The 25,481-nt window shown below is 42.4% G+C and overlaps 1 protein-coding gene across 3 annotated transcripts; it reads right to left on the reverse strand.

Annotated features, from left to right (window-relative positions):
* Positions 1 to 1,145: 1,145 nt before the first annotated feature.
* Positions 1,146 to 24,995, reverse strand: LOC119902195 (ephrin type-A receptor 4-like). Of its 3 annotated transcripts, none has more exons than XM_038718207.1 (19): positions 24,529 to 24,994; positions 23,757 to 23,824; positions 21,090 to 21,287; positions 20,716 to 20,826; positions 19,939 to 20,293; positions 11,954 to 12,109; positions 10,743 to 11,276; positions 9,135 to 9,259; positions 8,831 to 8,990; positions 8,612 to 8,723; positions 7,734 to 7,792; positions 7,431 to 7,544; positions 7,138 to 7,323; positions 6,962 to 7,023; positions 6,578 to 6,787; positions 6,102 to 6,278; positions 3,753 to 3,955; positions 3,369 to 3,554; positions 1,146 to 2,115 (listed from the first exon to the last, which is right to left on the reverse strand). In XM_038718207.1, exons 1-19 carry the CDS (start codon positions 24,683 to 24,685, stop codon positions 1,998 to 2,000), a joined length of 3,291 nt encoding a protein of 1,096 aa, XP_038574135.1. In that variant the 5' UTR covers positions 24,686 to 24,994; the 3' UTR covers positions 1,146 to 1,997. The 3 variants fall into 3 exon arrangements, with proteins under 3 accessions (XP_038574135.1, XP_038574136.1, XP_038574137.1); XM_038718208.1 differs by having other exon boundaries at positions 3,768 to 3,955; positions 24,529 to 24,685; XM_038718209.1 differs by lacking the exon at positions 1,146 to 2,115 and having other exon boundaries at positions 3,365 to 3,554; positions 24,529 to 24,995.
* Positions 24,996 to 25,481: the final 486 nt, after the last annotated feature.

A 25,481-nucleotide genomic window follows, 5' to 3' on the forward strand; every position in this document is an offset into this window, starting at 1 on the left:
GGAGAGAACCCACGCAGACACGGGGAGGGTCAGAGGATCATCAAAGTTAATTAAATTCATCCTGAGGTGGACATGAATGTCTGTACCAATTGTCATGTCATTCCATAAAGTAGATGTTCAGACCTTTCAGTGTGAACTAAAATGGTGGACTGACCGACACTGTTATCCAGAGTCATGCTGCTCTGTGGTCTGAGCCGCTCATTAGGGAATTCATCCACCGTTTGCATGCCGTTATTTTTCTACGAGAACAGATGCCATTCTATCACTTTTCAAGTAGAACTCAGCGTGTGAGGCATCATCACAAGAGGCTACCTGCTAAATGTGTTGTCAGTGTCTCATTATTTGACAGAAGCCGCCTGTTTTATTGCCCCGAGGCAAGCACACTCTCCCTCTGTCTCTCTTCCTCTCTCTGTCTTTTACTCAGAGGCATCTGCCTCATTAACCACCATCAGCATTTTGTTTGCTGTGTGTGATTTGGAAGTATTAGGAGTGAGGCAGGGGGTTTGTCAATGTGTGCGTTAACTTGGAGTGTGTGTGCAGGCAACTCTCATTAGGCTGGAAAAACTTGGGCATTTTTTGCTAGAACCCAGATCATATCCTCTCTTCCTTTATATTTCAAAGACTTCCTCCAATCAACTCCCTGGTGCGTGTGTGTATGTGTGTGTGTGTGTATGTATATATATATATATGTGTGTGTGTGTTTGTGTGTGTGTGTGGTGGTGTAGTGGGAGACAGATGTTTGCTGATTCGACAAGTTTGCACAGCAAAGTCAGCCCAATTTAGCCGACAAAAAACATGATGCCACACAGACGCTCACGGTGACAGCCCACTCTTAATTTTCCCTCCTTTTAATTCAAGCTCTCTTTCTCCTCTCAGTTTTTGCTCTACTACTCATCTCTCTGTCTCTGTCCTCTCTTTCACACACACAAACACTGTGTGTGATTACACCAGCAGCATTTCAGCTGGGTGTTCTTCTGGAGTTGTTTTCCTTGTTACAGGCACCTCTGAGTCTCAGATTTCACAGAAGACACTTTCTTCTGCCAAACTCAGAAATGATAAACACAAAGTGCTCGAGGCTTCATCGGACACTGTTTACATTACAACTGATTCAAAAGTTCTGTTTATAAAAAAAATTAAAACCTACATAAATGGATAAGTTTTGGGATTTATTGCAATATGGCAATCATAACAATATTTCCTCAGTGTTTCTATTTTACAATGTACAAACTAGATAAAAAAAAGACCATAAATAAACAAAATTCTTCATGTAGCTAATTCTTAGCATCAAACAAGAGACATATACAACTGACACAGATGGATGACATTCTACTCTAAATGTCTAATTCAACAGAAACAATAATTCATACAATTAAAAATAAAAATAAAAACATTTAAAAAACACAAGCAAATCATACAGTTTGTTAGTATGATCTTCCAATATGACACAGGTAAGAGCTCGTAATGATACATTCTGTCCGGCTCCTCTCACTCTCTCTCTTGGGTAACTTTGCATATTCAGAATATTCAAAGACAGGGGAGATTCCATGTTGTGTGCATTCAGGCAACATACGCCACACACACCTCACACACACACACACACGCAGACACATGAGCAACACATTTTATTCAAGTCAAGCCCAAAGCAGCAAAAAAAAAGTTGGAAGCCATTCTGCTTATGCACAGCCTTATGTGTCAGCCTTCACAAAACAGATAATAAAAGAATGAAAAATAGAACTGGATAAGAGGATGGGGCTTCAGTCTAAGCTCGCAGTAGCTTAATGCTATCTGTGGCCACGTCCAGATCATGGTTTTTTAGAAAACTCCATGGGATAGAAGTTCACAAAAGTGCTGCTTTTCTCTCTCTCTCTTTTCTCTTTTCACACCGTACACTTACTTTGCTCCACTCCTTGTATTCCCACTGGTGAAAAGGCCCTCTAAAGTGCATGGATGAGGTAAATGAAATTCTTCTCAAAACAGGTTTGTATCCACTCTTTGGCTCAGACTGGAACCATAGTGTGTTGCATGTGCTGCATTTGAGACAACATTTCTTGCTGCACACTAGCAATTAGAATGTCCTGGTGAGACGGCGTGATTATTCCAAGTCTGTCCATCTCCCTGTGGGTGCAGAGACAAAGATGTACGTTAAAACACACAAAACCACACCATGCAGTATTCAAAGGATAAGGCCGGGCGGGATTTTTCTTTTTTTATCATCCATTTCAGGAAAATTGGCAGATGCTTTTGTCCAAAGGGACTTTTTCTTCAAACACATACATGAAGCTGTTTGGGCTTCAGCATCTGCTCAAGGACATGTGAACAACCATTTTACCACCAGTCTGACAATTAAGAGCCAGCCCTGTCTACCAATTAAGCTGTAACCATATTATCAAGTTGTCTGCGTAGCCAAAGCCTGATATAGTTTGTGCCTTTGTGTCATGCAACTCCATTTTCATTCAGAACTAATACAAACACAGAAGAGTAAAGCAACAAAGCATTGCAATGTTAACAAGAAATCACATCCCTGAGCATGCTCAGTGACAAGAAAATGCACTTACAGCGGCTTTAAATCAAATTTCAAAGGCCACATTCATTTAAATTAGGGAAATATATCACCCAAGCATTGGTATGATTCTGGATGACAACAGAGCTGTGTGACACAGAGAAAACATTACACAATACCATTTTAGTTAAAGTTTAGATAAATTCACTGTTGGATTTGGGGTCTTAAGGGAAAATAAAATGGTGAAACGCGAGTTATCATTTAATTAAAGGAGTATTTCACTGTAGGTTTCTGCTCACATTACACACTAAATAGGGCAAGGTACATCAAAACTTTATTTTGATATAATGCATTTGATCTACTGACATCTTGACAAAGTGTAAAGGTGTCAGTATGTTTATTGGATCGCAGAACAGTGCCCAAAACCTCCTCACTCCACACGCCGCGGTTAGCAGGGTGTGTGGAGGTGAGAAAGTATGTTGAATTTAAAGTTCTCTTCCAAACTTTTTCATGCATTCTTTGTTGAGATACTTCATACAAACCTGTTTTTTGCTGTTTTATGCTCTGTTCTTTTATGTTTGCAAATACATTTTGCTGTTTCATGTTTGTGCTACTACAATACCACAAAATACAGCAGGTGTTAATGTTATTATGAAGACTGAATAAGTAGGATATCTTTTCTCATGTGACAGATTTTCTCCTTCTGACTGTAATATACGAAAGAATTGCTGTTGCTTGTTTTGACTCAAGCATGACTGTTGAGTAAAAGCAGAGATGTGATTCTGTGTGTGCAAGCTTAAGTTTTTGCGCTGAGAAATGTGATGAGTAAACGCCATATTAATCCATTTTCACACGGATGTGCACTTACTGGTGTGTGAGAGCGAGGAGGCTGTCAAGGCTGGTGTATCCTGCTGCTGCCAGAGTGTCTCTGTACCTCTCCAACCGGATGGACTGCAGCCACTCACACACAGACCACTCTGGCACACACACCTCCGGTACGACTGACACACACACCTCTGAACTCACCCCCGACTCTAGCATAGTGGCTGTGGGTCTGTAAACAGAGAGAGAGAGAGAGAGAGAGAGCAAGCAGGTTGGTGGTGGCAAAGTACTGAAATGGAAGCACTTTGCATGTAGGCATAATAATCTGGGTGAAAGAATGCAGATGTGGGTGTGAGTCCAGTATGAATGCGGATATCAAAGTTTATGTACCAGTATGTATTTCTACATAATCATTTATGCCTGTATTTACATTAATAGTATGCACCTGTCCCCTCCTGTGCGACGCAGAGTACCAGGGTTACGGATGAGTTTATCCAGCATGTTGAGTATCTGGCTGAAGGTTGGTCTCTCTGCTCGCTCTCTCTCCCAGCAATCCAACATTAACTGGTGCAGCACCATAGGACAGTCCATGGGAGCAGGCAGACGGTAGCCCTCTTCAATCGCTTTAATCACCTAAAGGAAGGACAGAGGTGGAGGTTTAATATTTTTTCAACAGGCTAGATACAAAGATAAGACTTTCACGAATGCCGAACTAAAACAATAATAAGAAAAAATAGAAGTTTGCACAGCTCAGTGTTTGTTCCAGTTCCACACTGTACACTAAGAGTATACAGTGCACACACTATACTGTATACTTATTGTCATAGTATACTGTTTTTACAGTTAGTATAAAATAAATCATTGTACTTCGAGGATTGGTACAGGAAATAATGAAACAGACATCAATCAAACTGCCTCTTTGAAACACCACCGCCCATTAAATTTCACAAAAAGAATGTAAAGCCTTTTGCTGAAAATGTATTACTTATCTGGTTGTTTTCCAAGCTCTCTGAAGAGCTGTCTCACCGCCATCTGCAATTTATTTTAATTTTTTGCAGCTGTGAGCAGCTCCTCTATTTCCTTTGTACATTATACTGTGGGACAATACTGTTCATCAGGGGTTTTCAAAGTCTGACACTGCAGGCTCCCCGCTCAGACACAACTGAGACAACTGTGCTTCTTGAGCCTTAAAAATATTATACTGCAACATTAAAAAAAGGTTCATATCAATGGATTTTGTAACTCCTGTTCTCCCTTTGTCTTACTCCTATTTAGAGGATAATATAAGCACTAAGTTTTGGAACTATAGTTTAAATGGTTCGGGGGATTTAAACAGGTAGTTTATTGTTGCCATGAAGTAAGTTAGTTAGCTGTTATTTTTTAGTCTTCATTTATTTACATTCACTTATCGATGCTTACTCATGATGGACATCGGAGTTAGGTCTCAGCATTTACAAATTGCTCCTCAAGAAAGAAAAAGAAAGCAAATAAGATGGATAAAGTATCTAGAGAATGGCTCATCAGGAAAGTTTTCTTAGACTACAGCTGTGCTGCAGATGAAATCAATCATGTTTGAAAATTTCCATATGCCAGACTGGCTCTTTGACCTACTCAAACTTAACAAGCTTTGATAGAAGAGTGATTGCAAATTTGCTCTGAAACTGGATTTTTGTCTCAGACCACAAAAACTGTTCAGAACAACTAAATCACCCCTAAATTTATATAGTGTGTGCTTGGCCTGAGGAACACTATGTAGCCGTTTCTATGAAATTTATGAGTCTAAATGTTTATCTCCAATAAAACATCCTGTGACTGGTGAACAAAATCTTGGCCTTCTGCTGGGTGATTTAAAGGCTTAATTTACTATATTTTAAATGGTGCAAAGGTCAAAGACACTGAGTCAGAATTCAGTATGTCACCCAGAGGAATTTATTTTCCTCTAGAAGTTTTCTCTTAAAACATCCTGAAGAAGTGGCTCCTTTTTCATTTATTTATCTGTCAAAATTATGTTAGTTTAAGTCCAATTGGTGGACTGTATGGAAGAAAAAGTTTAATTTGAACATTATTTCTCACAGCACACAAATTATCTTTAAGAAAACTGTAATTGATGATAATGTTAATGGTTGTTACTGTGTTCAGAGACTGTGTTACGAACGGTTATTTAAAATTTAAAAACTTGACAAGAAACTTGAGAGTTCATATTTTTGGCCATCTTCCTTTTCAGTTAACATTTTACTCATCAACTTCATAGCTAACATCTGATAGACATAGTTTCACAACAGAGTGCACGGGGGCGACCACATGAGTAATAACACAGACAGCTTTTAAGCAAAAGCCCACGTTGAGCGTATTATATTAACCTCTTATTTGGAAATGAATATGAAAGTGAATCTTTGAGTTATTACTCAGACCATAAACATTCATTAGATCTACCGTACCTTATATACTTGTGTACATAGTTTTACAAAGCAATGGGAAATCTTAAAGAACATTTTGGGTGAAGTCTAAATAACTGTTTAAAACAATATGGTTAAGTCGTAAAGTTTGTCTACATCAGACTATGAAGTTGGGTTGCTACTTGTGCTGCTAGTAAGTGCAAGAGTAATCCATATGCTTGATCTAAATCAGTCATTCTCTGAATTCATTATACATTAACAGTGGAGGTGACCCAGTATTTTGATTTCACATTTACCTTAAAATTTACAAAAGCTTTCATAAATGAGCTCACTCTTTTGTCTTTGAGGCAACTCATAGTTCAGACAATAAAAGTATTACTCACGTCCTGGTTGTTCATGTCCCAGTAGGGTCTCTCTCCGTATGAAACCACCTCCCACATGACGATACCGTAACTCCAAACATCGCTGGCCGTGGTGAACTTCCTGTAGGATATGGCCTCCGGAGCGGTCCATCTGATGGGGATCTTGCCTCCAGGTGAAAGATAAGTCCCAGTGGCCTCCTAAAAACAGCAGTAAAAGTCATTTTGGTTTAGTAAAAAATTGGAATTAGTTTGTTTCATTTGTTGATTTTTGGCTCAGTTGATTTCCCCATTGATTCATTTATCTGAATCGAGAAAATAGATAGATAAATTCAAAGGCATCTTTTAACAGAAACAAGTGCATATAAATAAACAAGCTGTAAATGTTTAAGTGATGAACAATAATAAATGTGGAATCAAGAGAATAACAAACAGCAGATGGTATGTATAAGTTCACATCCAGTTTGTGTGTATATATATTATTTTTGCATGTGTCTTACCCTTGTAGTGTAGGCAGCCTCTGGGTCGTCCTCCAGAACTCGACTCAGGCCAAAGTCAGACACCTTACACACCAGGTTGCTGTTGACCAGGATGTTTCGAGCTGCCAGGTCTCTGTGAACGTAGCTCATGTCTGACAGGTACTTCATACCTGAGGCGATGCCACGCAGCATGCCAACCAGCTGGATCACTGTGAACTGGCCGTCATGTTTCTGAAACATTGAAATGTAGAGACAAGAGAGGAGGTTAACATAAACCTCTGCAACTAGCTGGACAGTCAGCACTGATCTGTGATTTGGTACATTTTCAGTAAACTGGAAAAATACTGCTAAAGGCTGGACTTTTTTTCAGAGTCAAAATAAGACAACGTAATAAAATGCATGTACCCGAAGAAAAGCATCCAGGGATCCATTTTCCATGTATTCTGTGATGATCATTAATGGCTTACCTAAACAGGTAAAGAGTTAGTTAATTAGTTAGTTAATATTAGGCTGAATTACAACACGCACAGAACCTAAATACTACTACTCCTAAGAGTTTGCTGATTCTGTCAACAACTCACATCTTGTCACAACACCCTCCAGCCTGATGATGTTTGGGTGGTCAAACTGTCCCATGATGGACGCCTCAGACAGGAAGTCCCTCCTCTGTTTGTCAGAGTATCCTGCCTTCAGACTCTTGATGGCTACGTAGATCTCCCTCTTTCCATGCACACGCAGCCGACCACTGCACACCTCCCCAAACTCTCCTACACGCACAGAGCAAACGGCAGTGTCAGCCCCCCAAGTAAGCATGTGTGTGTGGGTTTGTGTGTGTGTGCATGCGCAAGCAAGCAAGCACTGATGCCATACTTACCCATGCCAATAACCCTCTCAATGTGAATACTGCTAACATCAATCTCCTTGGCAAACTCATGGATGGCCTGATCGGGGTCTTCGTAGGTGAACGGGTCCACGTAGATTTTAACTCCTGCCATGGAGGAGAGGCGGGATGCAGAGGAGGGTGAGAGATTTGAGTTGTATAACTGCTGCATATGTTATGTAAATGTCTTTGGCAGTATGTGTATAAGATGTGTGCAGGTGGATTGAAAAAAAGAGAAGGAAAAAAACAGCATTTTGTCTCTGTCTGTTTTTACAGTACAGTGTGTTCGTGTAGTACCTGGGTTGAGATGTTTCTCCTCCTCTGAGTCCTGCTTTGCTTTACTGTACTTGCTCCTCCTGATGAGACATAAGAAATGACATTTAACACACAGACACAAAAAAGACATGGAAGTCTGTCACAGCACTCCTGTGACCAGTTCTTTCCACTTCTCACGCGTTTTTATTGTGCTTTTTACAGTTAAGACACCTGACAAAATACCACGTGTCATCTTGTTTTTAACTTTGTGTGGTTTTTCCCAGTAGTGCTGTGCATTCATTGGGTTTTTCCGGATTCGCCGCAATAGAAAGCGATGACAATGAGAACACAGAGTAACCGGCTGCAGGAAAGACAGAGCGAGCAGATGAAAGCATTTAAGGAATAGAGGGAGGATGGGCGATGCCTCAGGTAGCGCAAGATAAAAGGTGTTTTCCATTAAACAAAGAAACTGTCAAAAACACCTTTGTGGGTGAGCAGGTGTGTGTGCAAATGTGTGTGTTTGTGGGCTTTGCGCGTGTGTGTGTGTGTGTGAGAGTGTGCGCACCAGCGGAAGCTGACACACAAGCTGTGCTGCTGAAGAGACAGTAATGACAAGTCAGGGACAAAGGGATTATCACTGTCTCCACTCTAATCCCCTTTCAAAGCTTCAGGTAACACACACACATTATTTAGCCACACAATAGTAGGGGAGTTGTGTGTGTTCTTTGTGTGCATTGAGGCAGTTTGGTCAAAAGCAGTAGTTAAGGTAGAGGCAGTACATACTGTATACTGACGTCAGTGATGCATTGATGGGAAACTTCTAGTCTACCTAACAAGCTTATAGGTGTGCATGCCTGCCAGTATGGATGCTTAGATGTGTGTGTGTGTGTGTGTGTGTGTGTGTGTGTGTGTGTGTATACCTGCGGCTAATGATGAAGACAGCTGCAGATATCAGCAGTAAAATTCCAACCCCACTGACAGACAGCAGCAGGAAGGCTGAGTTAACTCCTTCTCCAATCAGAGGGAAGGGGTCTAACAAATAAGGGCCCAAAATTCACCAACCAGAAAAGTTGTAAACTTTGTAACAACAAATTTGAATGCATCATCAAAAACTACTCAACATTACTGTCACTGAATACCTGAATTGGTGGAGAACTCAAATGGAGCGCTGAACTCTCCGTATCCAGCAGCTGTGCGAGCACGCACATGAAACACGTACACAGTTAGGGGGTTCAGACCCGTGACATCGACAATCCGAGAGAAAGTCCTCATTATGCGGTAGGACCTCTCTCTCTGATCCTGATTAGAGGGGACAAAGAGAAGGGGCTCTTTTCAATGCCTGACTGCAAATCCATCTTCCCCATCAGTGAAATACAAACAGCGTGCCAGCGTATTGACATCCCAGACATCAGCCTGAGCTGCATTAACCTGCAGGCGCCTCACCTTTTCATAGAATTTGACCTCGTATTCCAGGATGACCCCATTGGGTCGATCTGGCTGTTGCCAAGCCAACGACAGACTGTGCCTGGTGACATCAGTGGCTTGGATGGACGACACCGGAGAGGGAGCTGACAGGGAGAGTAAGATGGGGGGAGATGATTCAGTAACACTAGGTTAACTTTGTAGAATGGCAAACTGGCTTATAAGATGACATCACTGCATACAGCTCAGATGGTATGTAGGTGCCTGTTTGTCAACAATCCCATTCACCCAGTGCACCTGAGAACTGACCTAAAGCTCATTGGTTTTTATTCATTTTCCACTCTCTCTCTTCTTACATCGCTCATTTTCCCAACCCTTGATGGTGTCTGTCCTCCTTTGTGGCTGTTCATATAATATCGGGGCCATATGGTGGTGCAGGTTGGACTTGACACATCCCAGACAGCTCTCATGCTGTGCACACACAGCTAAGTTATTTCCCCGGGGCACCTGGAACTAAGCAGGTGCGCCGTTTTCTAAAATGCCACCATAAAGACTCGAAGTAACGACAGTTGAGATGTAACAGCATGCACAAAAAAAAAAGGAACAAAAAAAGCACACACTGAAACTAATGGAGAGCATGTGTGAGGAGAGCCACACACCAGCTGACACCTTCACAACTAAAATGAAACACACCATAAAATCTGGGTGCTCACACACTTCCGTGGTCAAGAGCTGACAAAAGGAAAACCCCACCCTGAGATACATTAATGCTGTTATGTGTAACAATTTTGCTATGTACTGTTGTCATTTACTACGTCACATCTACTTTCCGCCCAACCGGCTGAGTCTATTTGCATTTAAGTCAGTGATTTACATTTCCCAGAATGCTTTCTGACATCCCCTTGAGAACAACCCTATAATTAATTCAGCTGCTGTTAGGTGTAGGAGGACAGAGTAATAACTATGGCAACTATGACAGTGATAGTAAGAGCAAGAGTTTCCAGTAGAGAGAAAGCAAGAAAAGTGGAGAAAACAGGTCCTGCCTGTTCTGTGATGGACGTGTCTGTGTTAAATTAGTTTTCTTCTACTGAACTCTATTGTAGCATTATGCAATCAATGCATTTGATGTGCATTTGCAATAGAAGTAGTTGAATACATTATTACAATGTAATATATTTAATGTTTCAAAAAGTGCTAATGTATTTTAACTGCATTTCAAATTTATTGTAAATGTATAGCATGTCTATTTAAATGAAGAAACCCGTGGCTCATGCGGATCTTAAGAAAGCATTCTTAAGATGCAATTGGACCATTAAGCATTATGACATAAAAAATAAGTATATTGTATATTCTAAATACATCTCCATAATTTTGAATGCAAAAACACATCAACAACAGCTATTTTTCAGCACTGAAGTGTTTAGGGTGCATACTAGCCTTAGCATGCAAGTATGCAGAAGTACGGAGCTTGTTCATATCATGCTTCCACAGTTTTGAAGATTACTCACGGGGGCTTGCTTACCTGTGGACCTACATGCAGTGAACAGCAGTTTTCATTGTGCTGACCCACTTACGAACGACATCTATAAGCATATTTTGTGTTTATCACACTCAAACAATTCTTCTCACCAGCTTGGTTGGTGGTGACGGTGACAGACACACTCTGGGCTGCCCCTGCACCGCTGGCTTGGGAGACACCATTGCGCGCGTGGACGATGAAGGTGTAGTGTGTGTGGGCCCTGAGCTCGCTCACCACCACCCTGGTGGACTTCAGGCCTGCCTGGCTGGGAGAGAAGAGCACATCGGGCCCACAGGGCAGGCAGAGCTGAGAGCTGGAGATGGAGCCTGAGCCGAGTCTCGGGTAGTCGCCAGGTACTGGCCTGCTCTGGAAGACGCCTCTCCCTGACTGGACTTCAGATCCCACGATCCCCTGGTCTGACTGCATCCCCAGGCCACTGTGCTGAGCCTCAAGCTGGGAGATGCTACGATTCCTGGGAAGAGCTTTACCGCCAGTCTGACTGTGGCTCCCTGTTTGACAGATGAGACACTCCAGACTGTAGCTGGTGTCACTTCGTCCTCCCAGCCGGCGAGGGGGGGCCCACTCCAAGACCACCGAGGTCTCATTCACCACAGAGATGAGCTGCTGCGGGGCTGACGGTGGCTCTGAAGAAGAGAGAGGGATAAGCTTAAACATGAACAAGCTTACACTATATACTGCACAGAAAGGAAGTGGAAGTATATGGGGTGTTTGTGTGTGTGTGTGGGGTGGGGGGGGATGTGAGGTGCTGGCACAAGTTAAAATGTAGAGATCTGGCATCAGACTGAAAACCATACTGTTCAGAGATGTTTTTGATGGGTTGGATGTTTTCTTCTGTGGTATTTCGTGTGTGTATGTGTGTGTGTGTGTGTGTGTGTTTTCATTTTTCCCAGGCCAAGGAAACCATGTGCTGTAAATAGGCATAATTAAGTTTATGACACACAGACTGAGGTCTCCAACTCTGTCAACCAGGACCTACTAAGATACTTAAGAGAGAGAGAGAAATAAAGAGAGGGAGAGAGAGAGAGAGGGAGAACATTTATTCACTTCTCAATGTCTTTAGTTATCACTCCCAGACAGGATGTAGATGGTGGCTTAGTCATAAGTAATGGGATCATGAAACAGAGGTGGCATTCAGACAAGTTTGTGTCTCCTTCTGTTTCGTAGCGATAGAGAGGTTGGGAGACAATGAGTGTGCTTTTTTCGCTTTTATTTGCAAACAATGCACACACATATTGTCACATTAATTATCTGTGTGTGAGTGTGTGTGTGTGTGTGTGTGTGTGTGTGTGTGTGTTCTTACGGGTACAGGCCATGGAGGGAGGGTCACTGTCAGCGCGGAAGAATCCAGAGTTGCAGTCACAGACAGTCGCCCCTTCTCTGAGCGAGTGGCTATGTGGAGGACACTTGGAGCATCCTGCATCGGAAGACTTGGCCTTGTAAAAACCAACAGAGCAGGCTGCAGAGGGACAGAGACAAAGACACATTTAAAACTCCACTTCAGGAACAATGCTTCACCATGTACACCAGCATCAGACAAAGATGATAAAAACAGGCCACATTGACACAAACCTTACTAAAGACACAAAAAAGAACTGAACACAGTGCTTGTTTAAAGTTAACCTGTGGGATTTTTTGACCACTAGTGGTGTTATAGAGCAACGCTTTGAAAAGCAATTCCCAGTTTTACCTGCATTCATAATTAACTATCATGTGGACATGGACAAAAAAATGTTTATTAGAGCTGATCAGTCGATTCATTGGCAGAAATTTAATGAGCAACAATTTAGATAATTGATTGAATGTTTAAGCAAAGTAAAATGCCCAAATACTCATTAGTTACAATTCACAAAATGTAAATCTTTTTGGGGTTTTTTGTCTTCTATGATAGTTAACTGAATCTTTTGGTTTTAGACTGTTGGTGGGGCAAAACAAGCAATTTAAATATGTCAACATGGGATGTGGGAGATTATGTGTGGTTTCCTTTTGCTGTAGCTGCTACAGTTAATCAGTGAATCAACAGATGAATCAAAAATGAAAATAAATTATTAGCTGCAGCCCTACTGTGCACAATCACAAAGGTGACAATGCATATTTACAGTTTCATGGTGCTCCACTGAAAAAATGTCAAGCAATGTTGGTTTAGAAATATTCCAAAAATTGGCTTTGTCAGTGTACAATGTGTCTTGATGAAAAACACTCCTTTAAACACTATCTTTAAAATATCAATTTATAGTAACTAAAGTCCCTCCTGATGTGGGGACAATGACTTCAGGTCAGCTGACCCTTGACCCTTGATACAGTCTTTGCTGTCTTCCATACTGACAGCCCAGACAACAAGTTAATCAACACATGGACTGCATTTCGATCTGAAGATAAACAGCTGTAAAGAAAACTCTATAGAGAGAAATAGATATAGGGTGAAGGGGAGGGGGACTGCTTTTATCTTTGATGAGCAAAGAAGAAACACCTATAAGAACACTTACTGATGAGCTCCCACTCACACACTCACACACAGAAACACTAGAACTGAATACATCAAAACTCCACAGTGTCGGCAGCCCACACAAATATAACTGACATTTAAATATATGAAAGAGGAGCAACAGAGAAAGAGAGAGGGTGCGAGAGAGGCAGAGGGGGAGGGGAGGGAGAGAAATCTTCTCTCTGTATACCAAGGAATTCAAGCATTGACAGAGCAACAATACAATAAATGAGTGCATAATTATACTGCTTGACATCCACTGGTGGAGCAAAAGAGAAGACAAAGTGTGGCTGGTTAGAGATGTTTTTTTCTCTCTCTTTAATTTCAGAAGGAAATCCTTCATTTGTTTCCACTGCAATCATTTTTTCAACACCTTCTTTTTCATCATCACACTCTATTCACTCTCCTTCCTCAATCCCACCATCTTTCCCGGTTCTCGCCCCCCACCCCCCACCCCTCTCCAACCCTTTCACATTTCCAAGGGAGATGAAGACATCCCAGTGGGAGTGGATAGGAATGTGGGAATAGTGTGTGTGCGTACATGAGAGAGTGTGTGTGTGTGTTCGAGTGCTTTATGACACTCTCATCAAGATGATGAGAGGGAGGAAGTCTCCTCTGTAATCTACTCACACCGACCATCCTGCCCCATCTGCACGAGCCTCCATAGATTTGCTCTTTCACACACTCATTTGCCCTCCCTTTCACATTTTTCACAACCACCCTCATTCGCTCCCTGTGCACTTCCTCCTCGACCTCTACTTATCTGTCTTTGTGTTTCTGATACTTCTCTCACTCTTGCTGTAGCTCCATATATCCCTCTTCTCTCCAAGTGTCAGACCTCCAGAAAGCTTTGAAGCCGGGCAGCAGCTTTAATGGCTCAATACTGATATCAGTTCAAGTGAGACTGCACGCAAACACACACGGCCGAAAAACTGTGCAGTCAAAACCTGTAAATTCATAAAAACATTTACAGCTGATAAGGTTGGCTTTCAGGTGGTGAATGATCATCATAGTGTGCAGATATCATCAAATTATCACTCTTCCTCTGTTGTGCATATTCCTTTGTTTTTAATCATCAGTGTAGGTTTGTAGGCCATAGATGGGAAAGAGAGGGAATTAAACGGAGAGAGACAGAGAAAGGTATTTGACCTGCTAAGGACTTAAAGGTTGATTATAGGGCTAAACAAGACTCTGCCAGGGGGTAGCACACTGCCTTCGTCTCTGTCCCACCCAATCCTCTATTCTTGTTTCCAAATGCAGAGGACAGAATGAGGGAGGAAGAGAAAGAAAGGAGCAAGTATTTGAAGCCATAAACTTCCTTCAGCGCCCTCTTATGTCTCTATTGTCTCTGTTGTCTGTAGACTTTTGTGTCTTTTTTAGTGCTGGTTTCGACAGGGGTGGGGGAGTGCTGCTGACCTGGAATAAGAGCTCATAGGAGTGCCATTAACCCAACATTAACCCTACACCACCAAGGGCCGTGAAGAGCGCAAGCTCAACCAGTAAACCGGGAGGGACGTGGACACAAACATACACACACGCTGATAAGGAAAGCTTGGATAGATGTGTGCATGTCTAAACACATTTTCACGTTTTGCCTGTTAGCAGCGGAGTGAATAAGCTGTAATCAGCTGTTCCTCTGCTTGAGACAAGTAAGGGAAAGTGAGAGTGTAAAGGATGGGGAAGGTTGACTGGGAGAGACAGGGAGGGGGTAAAAAAAGACTGACAAGGAGCGAGAGATAAAGAGGGGAAGAGAGAAAAAGAGAGCGAGTGAGGGGGAGGGAGAGAAGCGGAGGGGAAGGTGCCCTTTGATTACTATCAGTATTGTCGGCATTTGCATATGCATTCTTCTGCTACCTAAAATGCTAATGCAGCTCCCTGCAAATCCAACTAAGAGCCTTGTCGGCACACTGTATACAGTGTGCCGACAAGGGTCTTAGCCATGTGTGTGGGTGTCTGTGTATTCTCCTTGACCCCTTGTTATCTGTCACCATGTCTTTTTCCTTCCCAGCAGAGGGGTGTAGATGGAGGAAGTACCCATGACTACTCCAGTCTGACACCTGTCTCTGTGATGGATGGAGGGAGGGACAGATTGACGGATGGATGGAGGGATTGATTGTCACACGAGAGGGAGGGACACTATTAATCACAGGGGTCATGCCCTGTTAATTAAAACCCACAGAAATGCTGGCGATAAGCCATGATTCTTATCTTCTCCCTACTGTAAGTCTTCATTGAAAGGACAGCTTGCCCCCCCCCAACTCACATTCTTATCAGAATCATCTCATATCTTACATGGGCACTAGCTTCTCACATCACTTTGCATTTTAAACCATAGGAATGTGCTCAGTGGAAGCCTCAGCTTTATGTTTGTCTAAATTTAAATACTCACAAAAACTGGTGGTTTAAAGGGAAAGTGCGTGTGTGTGTGTGTGTGTGTGTGTGCGCGCGTGTCTGTGCCTGCCTGCCCAAAGCCAACAGTGCGAACATTAGCATGTGAAAGGGGCTCTACAACAATAACCCCCCCAACCCTGACCATGGATCAGGGAGAAGAGTTGGAGAAGAGAAAGGAGGGATAATGAGAGCAAGACAGAGAGGGAGAGTGCAGCTTGTTCCGATGCCAGAGAGCTACAGACGGACTGGTGGAGTTGGCAAACCTCCTCTACATTAAGAACAACCTGGGAGAAGGAGACAATAGCACACACACATTCAGAAACACACACACACTTTGATTGTGATGGTGGAATGCAAACCATTCCCCCCACCTGGGTTTGGCTTGCTTCACACAGTCACTTGTGCCATTCCTTTGCCTGCTTTGTCACCTGCCATACGTGCACATACACACACACACACACACACACACACACTCCACCCTCTCTGTTTGCCCCACCACACTCTTCTCTAGGCATTCCTGGGCAGTCCTCCAATTGTGAGTACATGGGAGGGAGGGCTTTGTTAGGCAGAAAATCAGAGATACAGTACACACACATATGATCACGCACACACACACACACACGCACACACACACACACACACACACTACATCAGCAATCCAACATGTCCAGAGTCCAGAAATGGGATGCAATAATTAGAGGGACTGAATACAGCGATTACGCACTCTTTCTATCATCCGCTCACTCTTTCTCTCTGCCTCCCTCTTCTACCTCTTTTCATCCCTCTCGTCCAAACGCTTTCTGCTGTTGACGAGACACTGCAGGTGCGTTGGAAAGAAACACAACCATAAAATCTCTCTGGATGCAGGAAACACACACACACACACACACACACACAAACACACACGCACACACACAGAAAGATTCCAACCCTTCCAGGCAGTGAGCAGAACTGAGCAGAATCAGATGACAGAAAAAGGAGGCTGGTGGAGAAACAGTGAAATAAAAAGCAGAATGCGAACGGTCGAAGATAGAGCAGCCTTTCATTCCCCCTCTCCGACCGCTCGCATTTCAAATTCTCTCTGTTGTTTCTCCTCTTTTTGCCTCTTGTCTCTGCTTACTCGTTTCCGATCCTCCCAGACGGATCGCAGCTGTCAAACTTTTGACGTCTTCATCTACTTCGGTCATGACCCTGCACTCTGCAGCTAAACTCTCTGTATGTGTGTGTGTGTGTGGCTGTCAGTCAAGAGTTTTTGACGTCTTCATCGGCCTCAGCCGTGACCTCGGTCTTAACCGCGGGTTTAGAAAAGAAGGGGAGTTCCCTCTCTCTTGTGTTTCTCTACTCGTCCCCTTTTGCACCCGATGACGAACCCACAGCGGGGGAGGGGCTGCTCTGTATTGATGCCTTCTGCTGTCAGTGGCCTTCTTTCAATCCCTCTCTCGCCCCATTCAACATCTAATCCCTTCTTCCTCTCCAGAGCTTCTCCTCTCATCCGCTCCATCCTCATTACTCTGTGTCAAGACTGAAAATGAACTTTTCACATTTCACCGTTTTAGCTGAGTCTACTCTTGTTTCAGTTTGATTCAACAGGAGTGTTGGGGAATGCTAAATTGTATTAGTAAAGCAAAAGCATAAGGCAGAGAGTAAAAATATTTACACAAAAGCAAACTGTGGTTGTTGCAACCAGGACACTTATGCATAATGAAAAAAAGTAAGGCTATATAAAAAGAAATGCAAAAATTTGATGTAAATAACAGTCAATCTAACTAAGATATATGATATACTTAACAGGCAGACATTTAAAACAGATAGGAATGAGAAAATTTTAACTATTTCTATGATTTAGCTTGCTGCTATAATTTGAGGTACTTAATAGATAACTAATGAACATGCTATATCTTGTTTGTTTAATATGCTAAAAAAAAAAGAGAAGAAACAAGAAGTCCTGTTATACAGGGGGGATATGTGTGGGACTATTTCTTAGCCTGGGAGCTGTGGCTTCCTCGACCTATTTATCTGACTCTCTACAAGAGTGAATAGGCATTATTTCCCAAAATGTGAAACCTTTAAGCCATGCATAAATCGAGGATACATGATTCCTTTTTTACCTGCATCGTTCAGTATGAACCCACTCGTAATACCAAGTGTCTCTTTCCGAACTATACTCAGTTTCTGTCTATCCATGTCTGTTATACTGACTGAGTGAAGGCACGCGAGTCTAGAAGATCCAGAAACGTTTAGACATCAGTGACAGGAGGAGAGACAGATCGTCTAAATCTCCTCTGAAATCTATCTGCCTTTTCCCTCCATCCCGCTTGCCCCCACCCCCACCCCCCTTTCTCTCTGCAAATTCCAAACTTAAAATGGAAGAAGCGTCAAGGCGCCTTTCCAATACTGCAGGGTCAGAGTTTTCGCTGAGCAGCATTCGGTGTTCATCCAGACTTTGATGGATTTCCACTGAGGCAGCTGAGCCCGGCCAACAACCTGACAGCCAGTGTGAGATGGAGAAGAGAGCAGCAGATAGATAGATGGCACTTCACATCTGCTGGAGGTTCAACAAAGTCAAGGGTCTCTCCTAAATCTAGTTGAGAAGCACCATCTTTCAGGCCTCAGGGACCACCCCGCAAACCTCCTCTTCTTTTCAGACAGAACAAACGAGGCAAGCGAGGTGAAGGTTTTAGAGAACGTTTGTCACACAGAGAATTTTGGCTACTGCTGTTCTTATTGCAAAGAGGATGAAAAAGTCAAGTTTTTTTCCCCTCTACATCCAACTGGCACCAACTGCATCCCTCCCTTTATGTCCATCTCTCTGTCTTTCTCACTGTCAGCTTCTCTTCTTCTCTCTTTGAATTATGGGTCTGTTTGTTATACAATTAGCCTGCTGGGATAGGCTTCATAAATAAAACTGAGAGAGCAGATCAGTGAGTCGCTCTCCCTTTTCTCTACTGGTGTCTGTCCATCTGCGTGTGTGTGTGTGTGTGTGTGTGTGTGTGATCGAACATGTTGTGTCTCTGTGCTGTGTATGTGTTTGAATAGGGGGAGTGAAGCCATGTAAAAGTGTCTCCACCGAGTCTGTTGTCCCCCTGTTCATCCCACATTCTCACACAAACACACATATTCAGTAGTCTTCACTATCACAACAGTCACTTCCAAACATTACACGTCATCCACTCCACATGTATGTTGGTGAGAGGTGAGAACAGCTTGCATATTTGTTACCATAAAGTTCAGACCAGATTTGTAAGTGATAGAAAGACATTTTTTGTCCAGATGGCTGCTGTTAGGTCAGCAACTTGTTGTCGCCAGCGGAGCATCCATAAGATATATCACATTAATTGGTGAGCTTTGTTTGATGGTTGCTGCTTCCCCCTGTTTCCAGACTTTGTGCTAAGCTAAGCAACCCATTTGTATTTCCTAACATGTTGAATTATTCCTTTAAGGCGTCTGTAATTTTTTCTGCAACTTTTCTGGACTGCAGTTTGTTACATACCATAAAACATCAATTGAAAGCCTAGTCCCAATTACACGCCTGACCCTTTTACTGGCCTGGTGTGGCTACATGTTTTGACAATTAATCAGACGCCTGTTTTTATAGAAGTTCGTTTGGATGCAGAAAACATCTTAAAGCCCTAGTCCTAAACTGCTTAGATCACAAATATAAATGTTTACACTTGTGTAAATATAGATATGCTACACATCGTTAGATTGGTTAGATTCAATCGTTCAGCTAATTTTACAGGAACCATGAGCACCAAGGTATAATTCATTCAGCTTTACGAGAATTATATGTTAAATAAGAGAGATGAAAGAAATGTTGTGACTCAGTAGCCTAATTTTTATTAAGTACGTAATTAAGTAATATTCATACAGGTAGAAATACACAATTTGATTCCCATCCTGCTGAGCAAGAGTTTTTTGAAGGCCTGTCCCATATAGATGCCTGTCCGACATATAAGTTTCACAGTAGTCTTGTCTTGCCAACCTATCTTCAAACTTAAATTTGAGTAGAATTAATGTCTGATCTCACTATCATTCTGTAAAAGATGGAAAAAACACCCCCTAATATGTTGTGGTGCTGTGGACCATACTGCATGGTTAAACGTATGTGAGTGTCCTCTTTAAGGCAACAACAATTCTAAACAAAATCCTTGAAAATAATTAATTCAATCCACGGAATAACCAAGCAGGTGTTAATTAATACACAAACCAAATCTCTGTCACTGTTTTCCAACATTAACGGAAAGCTTGTTAACTCGAGCACTAATGATTGTTACTCATAGAGACATGGGACTCAGAAGTGGCAGCACAACGGGAGCGGAGAGCCGAGTCCAATACCAATGAGTCAGACAGTCACAAAAACAAACAACAACAAATGATGCTACAGTAGCTCTGTTGTACCCAGCATCTCTTACCTTTACATGTGCCACCCTTCTCTTGATATCCTGGGTTGCAGAGACATCCACCAATAGGAACCAACCACTCTCCATCAGCACCGCAGTACATTTTAGGCTCCTCCCTCTCTTCTGATTGGTTGACACAAGACCCCCTGACCTCCACTAAGGAAGACGTATCAGCCCCGGTAACAGTGTCGGGAAAAGTTGCCAGGTTACGGATGGTGAGCGGGCAGGTTTTGTAGAAAACTCTGACGGAAACCAAAGCGATGCAGGCGCCAACATCCTGAAAGGCCAGGTAGAAACCCTTCCGGGTTGTGACTTTTACATCCCGCACCTCAGTGTTCAGTTTCATGATGCGGTCACCAACGTCCACCTGGAGAAAGGGAATTAATCTATATTAATGAATTGTGCAGTAAACTTTGTCAGCCCTAATTAACTCAGTTTGCTTTTTCAACCTAACGTGGGAGTTGCTATTGAACCATGGCTGATCTTCACGTTTTCAGCATTTGGCTCTCATCCAGATCGACTTCTATTGATTACAAAGGTAAAATAATCTGTAATGCTTACAATGCTAAAATCAGAATTAATTTTAGTAAGAACTAAGCAAAAGCACTGTGCCAACATTCCTGGGACTGCAGAATGGACATCCAAGATAAAAGTGCTTGTAAAACAAATAAAAAAAAAATCACAGCTAAGTGCCCACAGGGGGGTTCACTTTCAAGATAAGAGCAAATTAAAGAAAGCGGAGGAGGGAGCATAAAGAACTCAAAGCCTGACTCAGTTGTTTAGTGTTACCTGGGTGAAGCTCTCGTCTGCTGCCACAGTGTCCACCTTAATGAAACTGCTCTCTTTGATGTAACTCTCTCTGTCTTCGTTTGACTCGTGGTAGTACAGATTGAATGTCTCCTACAAGACAAAAGCGACAAAAAAAGTCAGACTGAGGCAGCTATTTATCATCATCAGCGCTCATCTTTTCTCTTAATATGATAATGAGTCAAAGCAGCTGTAATATATAATAAAGCTCCATTAGCAGCAGTCAGTCCACTAACTAATTAGCATAAGTTAACGTGTTTAAGAATCATCAAATTTTGTTTAAACTTTCTACTGTGCCTAACCCATAGAATGTCCATTAGGCTCTGTCAAGACATTAGAAATATGTTTCCTTGTACCTTGCAGGTGCCCGTGACCCCTGGCAGGCTATTGCAGTCTCTCAGGGTGAATTTGACTTCAACATAGACCCGCTGAGCGCCAGACCGAGGGATCCAGTCTGTCCTCAGCCAGTTGTTTTGATTGGGTTCCAAGACATTGCACACCTGGTATGTTCTGATGGGGATGTTCTTCTCATCCATAATACTCACCTCTTCCCACTGCAAATGAAGAACACATTTACAGATGTATTCCTACATTTGTGATGGCGTCGACTGATTACACTTTACAATAAACTGAGTATACTTAACATTACAGGCCACCACTTTACAATATGTACCATAAATACTTAGCTCTATTTCCGACTTTAAAGGCATCCACAGGGTTCAATTCATGCCAATAGTGTGAAAATCAATTTGTAGATACTTGAAACATCATTAAAACATATACAAAGTGATCCTAATCAGTGACCATTAAACGCCAAAAAATAAAAATTTGAAATCTAAAATGTAATAATTTGCGGCTATGCAGCAATGCTTTTAAGTGATGTAAACAAACAATTTACGCAGATGCTGTGAAAAGGATAATGTGAATGTGGAAGCGTCTTGAGTTTCTGTACTTGAATGCACCAAGTAAGTGTTTTCAAAATAGACCCTGGTGGCAGCTGCAAAAGATGATTCAACTTTGACAAAAAATTAAATGTGGATAAATGTTTACCGTGTATTTTTATACTGTGCTGGCATGAACTGAAAGCGGTGACACAACGTAGAGTTTAACTCTAAAGTTAACTAACTCTAATCTTTAGCCCTGGCAGACACATGCTTTAACACTCTCACAATAGTAGGGACTAGAAAAACATGCTCATTGTGGAGAACTTATTTTTTTGTTCTATCCACTTGAGGAAATGTTGGTGCTCATGAATACAGAAAAACAAGTCTAAATGCATTTCAGATGCTGGGGCATCTAATTCACTGCTGTCATTTGAATCCTCGCAGGCTAACATTCATTCTTGCATCAATATTCTGCAGTGGACAGTGGTTCAGATTTGTTGCAGCTCCAAGGTTTTTACAGGCACTGTTTCCATGCAAGTGAAGCAGGCTCAACCTTCACTGCACCATCCATCTCAATAGAGCCCACTGTTTGCCTTGTACTGTGACCCTTCAAATGACCGCTGAGCCTCCCAGCCCCAAATTGGCTTTTTATTGCCACTGAATAATAATCTGCTCTAGTGAGAGCTGTATAGACACTAAATGCGGCGTGTCGAAAGAAAGAAAAAAAGAGGTTGAGTCAGAGAATGTCAGAATGTGTGTGTGTTTGGGGGGGGGGGGGGGGGGGGGGTTGTCCTGTGTGTGAGTGTGTCTAATTGGGCCTGATCGATATGTCATCAGAACTGATCTTATTGGCTGTTAGAGATGATAAATGCTGATAAATTAATATTGACGTAGATGTTAGAAGATATGCAAAAAAGAAACCGCAGTGCAACAAATGTTTCATGCATATTTGACGTTATTTATGTTTTTGTTTTGATTTTATTCTTTTTTTTTCTTTTTTATGTTTACTGTTGAAAATGCATTATCTTTCTTTCTTTTTTACAATAAAGTATCATATTAAAACATCGGCTGACATATTGTTATCAGATATATCAGTATCGGCCTCAATAAATCCAGCATCGGTCCGGCTCTTTAGTCCGTAACTATGTGCTCCTTTGTGTACAGTATGTGAATATAAGTAGCCTACATGAGTACATGGTAACGTCATTGTGTGTTGTATGTTTATATGTATGTGTATTGAGGAAGAGGGCTGTGAAAAAAGCTGTCATGGGCTGTCTCCTTTGGAGTCTTTGTCAGCAGACAGAAATTACAGCTGTCAGAGGGGAAAAAAGCTTTGCACTTGCCCCATCTATACAGAGATGGTGTTTTGTGTGAGTGTGTGTGTGTGTGTGTGTGTGTGTGTGCGTGTGTGGGGTGTGTGTGTGTGTGTGTGGTGTGTGTGTGTGTGTGTGTGTGTGTGTGCGTGTGTGTGTGTGTGTGTGTGTGTGTGTGTGTGTGTAGCTAAAGGATGAGGAAGGTGGGGGGTTTCTGTAATCAAAAGCTCAGTGCGTGCAGACCAGGACCCCGTCAATCAAGCAGCATGTGAGAGAATGAGAGCATGGTGACTGAAGAAATAAGAGTCAAGTTCACCAATAATTCTTAAACCAACAAAGAGGAGAGAGACACTGAGCAAAAGGGAGAAGGAGAAGGAGAGGGAGAGGAGGAGGAAGGCCATAAAGACAGAGCACAATGTACCAACAAAAAGTACAAAGAGATGAGAGGATATAATGTAAAATAGATATTTCCAGGATTCATTCTGGCAACTGCATGGTAGTAAAAATCCCTGAAAAACGACACCCACCACCAAGCTGGTTTATGCCTTTTTGCGTGCCAAACACGACGCCAGCAATCTCATATTAGCACTTAGGCTTGGTGAACAACAGCACATTTCAAAATCTGTGGGATGAATCTTTACAGTTTCCAGACCAAGTGTGTGTGAGTGAGTGAGTGTGTGTGTGTGTGTGTGTGTGTGTGTGTGAGAGAGAGAGAGAGAGAGAGAGAGAGAGAAAGTGAGAGAGATAGGGTGAGTGTTTTCCAAAGAGAGAACAGGTTGTAAACAGTGTATCTGTAATAAATAAATAAAAAAGAGCTCCCACTCACCCCTCCCTCTGAAGGACTGGCTGCCCATTTCAGCTCTCCTGGCACTGTTCTGGTATCCAGCAGGGTCACTAAAATGCATACACACATGCAGGTGGTTTAAGGGCAAACAGCCTACACTGCTTCACTAACATAAGAAAGTACAATTATTTAGCAGTGAGAAACAAGTTACATTTTTGCACTTGGAAGACTTTACCACATCCCAAGATCACCACAATATAAATGACTGGTCAGCTTGGAAGAATATAGAATTAGCAAGAAGTTTACCTAACTTGATTTGCTATAGTATATAACTACTTTTAATAATAACTGTCATTTCTATTACATAATATTATGTAAAGAGTCTACATCATTTCAAATGTTGTTGGTTTAAGGACATCAAACCTTATACACAAAAAAAACTACCAAAAGTGTGAGTTTGGAGATTTAACTGTTTCCGAATAAAAGGTAAGTCTTTAAAGTAAACCACAGTACACCACAGCGTGCGCTGCAGTGGCCACATCATGTGGAAACATCCAAGAAACATAAGATTTTCCTGACACCACTGGAAAGAGAGAACATAGTGCTGAACTCCTTGGGGGCACAACTCCGCGAGATGCAAGGAGGGATAAGAACTGTGACATGTTGTCCAAATCCAACTTTTTTTTTGCCTGATCAAGTTTCGTGCATATATTCGCCCTGCTCTTGACCATCCGGGAGGCGCAAGCAGCGGTGTCTCCCGGCGTGCAGGAGCAGAAATGTGCCACCCAGGTCGGACGATCCCCTCCTTACTTACCTTCGTTGGGTGGATAAATCCTCGTCCTCGAACTTGAAACTAATGTTATTATCCAGATGAGCGTAGGAAATAATCGCCATAAATTTGCAGCCATGTGTGCCGTGTGAAAGCGTGTGTGTTCCCCGTTGGCTCTGCGCGCTGCCCGAAGCGGCTCCATCCCGGTGGGAAAAGTGTGTGTGAATGAACCCAAGTGTGAATGCGAGTTGGATACAGCAGCGGATACTGGGGCGGTCTCTTACACTCAGATACTTCCCTCACTGGTAATTCAAATGGCATGAGCCAAATGACACACGGCACTGTGGTCCATATCAGCGTCAATGTATCATCTCCACTGTCTATTTTTCTGTCTGAAAAGACAAGTGACCACACTGAGATGGATTTTGTAAATAGTATAATTTGGTGGACTATTTAAGGCCCCAGGGATTAAAACAGTGGACCCTGAGAATCAATAACACCAGGCAACATCGGTGTGACCAGTTAGGACCCCACTTTGAAACCACTAATCTAAGTAATAGAGGACAGTTAACAAATGCGCATCTCTTTAATAAGGTGGTCGGCTTCGCACGTCATTTAGCAGTGATAACCCTGAAGGGTGCCAGCAGGCATGGGGTCATAAACGTCACACCACCACTTTTTAAAAAAAAATGTGCTGTCGCGTGAACACCAAAACATGAATGTGTCAGCCATTTCCTGATAAAGGGCTGAACTGCTTGAATTTTGGTTGCCTTTATGGCACCTGAGGTTGTTAGAATCTCTTTGTCCCGAGGAGCAAAAGACCGGAGAGTGGGACAACAGCGCCACCTGTTGATGGTTGTTGTGGGAAAGAGGAGAAACCCAGTGAATACTAAGGGGCATTCATTGGAGGTTGTTGGCTATTGTAAGGCTAATAAGATGAGGATAAGGGGCTTCAATTATCCCCCACCATCTGTCAACTACAGTTTTTTATCTATAAA

The sequence above is a fragment of the Micropterus salmoides genome, unplaced genomic scaffold (genome assembly GCF_014851395.1).
Source record: "Micropterus salmoides isolate LMB-PRFRI ecotype aquatic unplaced genomic scaffold, ASM1485139v1 Ms_hic_scaffold_14, whole genome shotgun sequence".
NCBI lineage: Eukaryota > Metazoa > Chordata > Actinopteri > Centrarchiformes > Centrarchidae > Micropterus > Micropterus salmoides.

Bases quoted from the DNA above. Each gene is read 5' to 3' on its own strand.
- LOC119902195 (XM_038718207.1), bottom strand. From the start codon at position 24,685: ATGGAGCCGCTTCGGGCAGCGCGCAGAGCCAACGGGGAACACACACGC. The intron at 21,288-23,756 runs GTGAGTGGGAGC...CTTCATTTGCAG, and splicing joins CCAGTCCTTCAGAGGGAGGG to TGGGAAGAGGTGAGTATTAT. The intron at 8,991-9,134 runs GTGAGGCGCCTG...CCCTCTAATCAG, and splicing joins AGGTCAAATTCTATGAAAAG to GATCAGAGAGAGAGGTCCTA.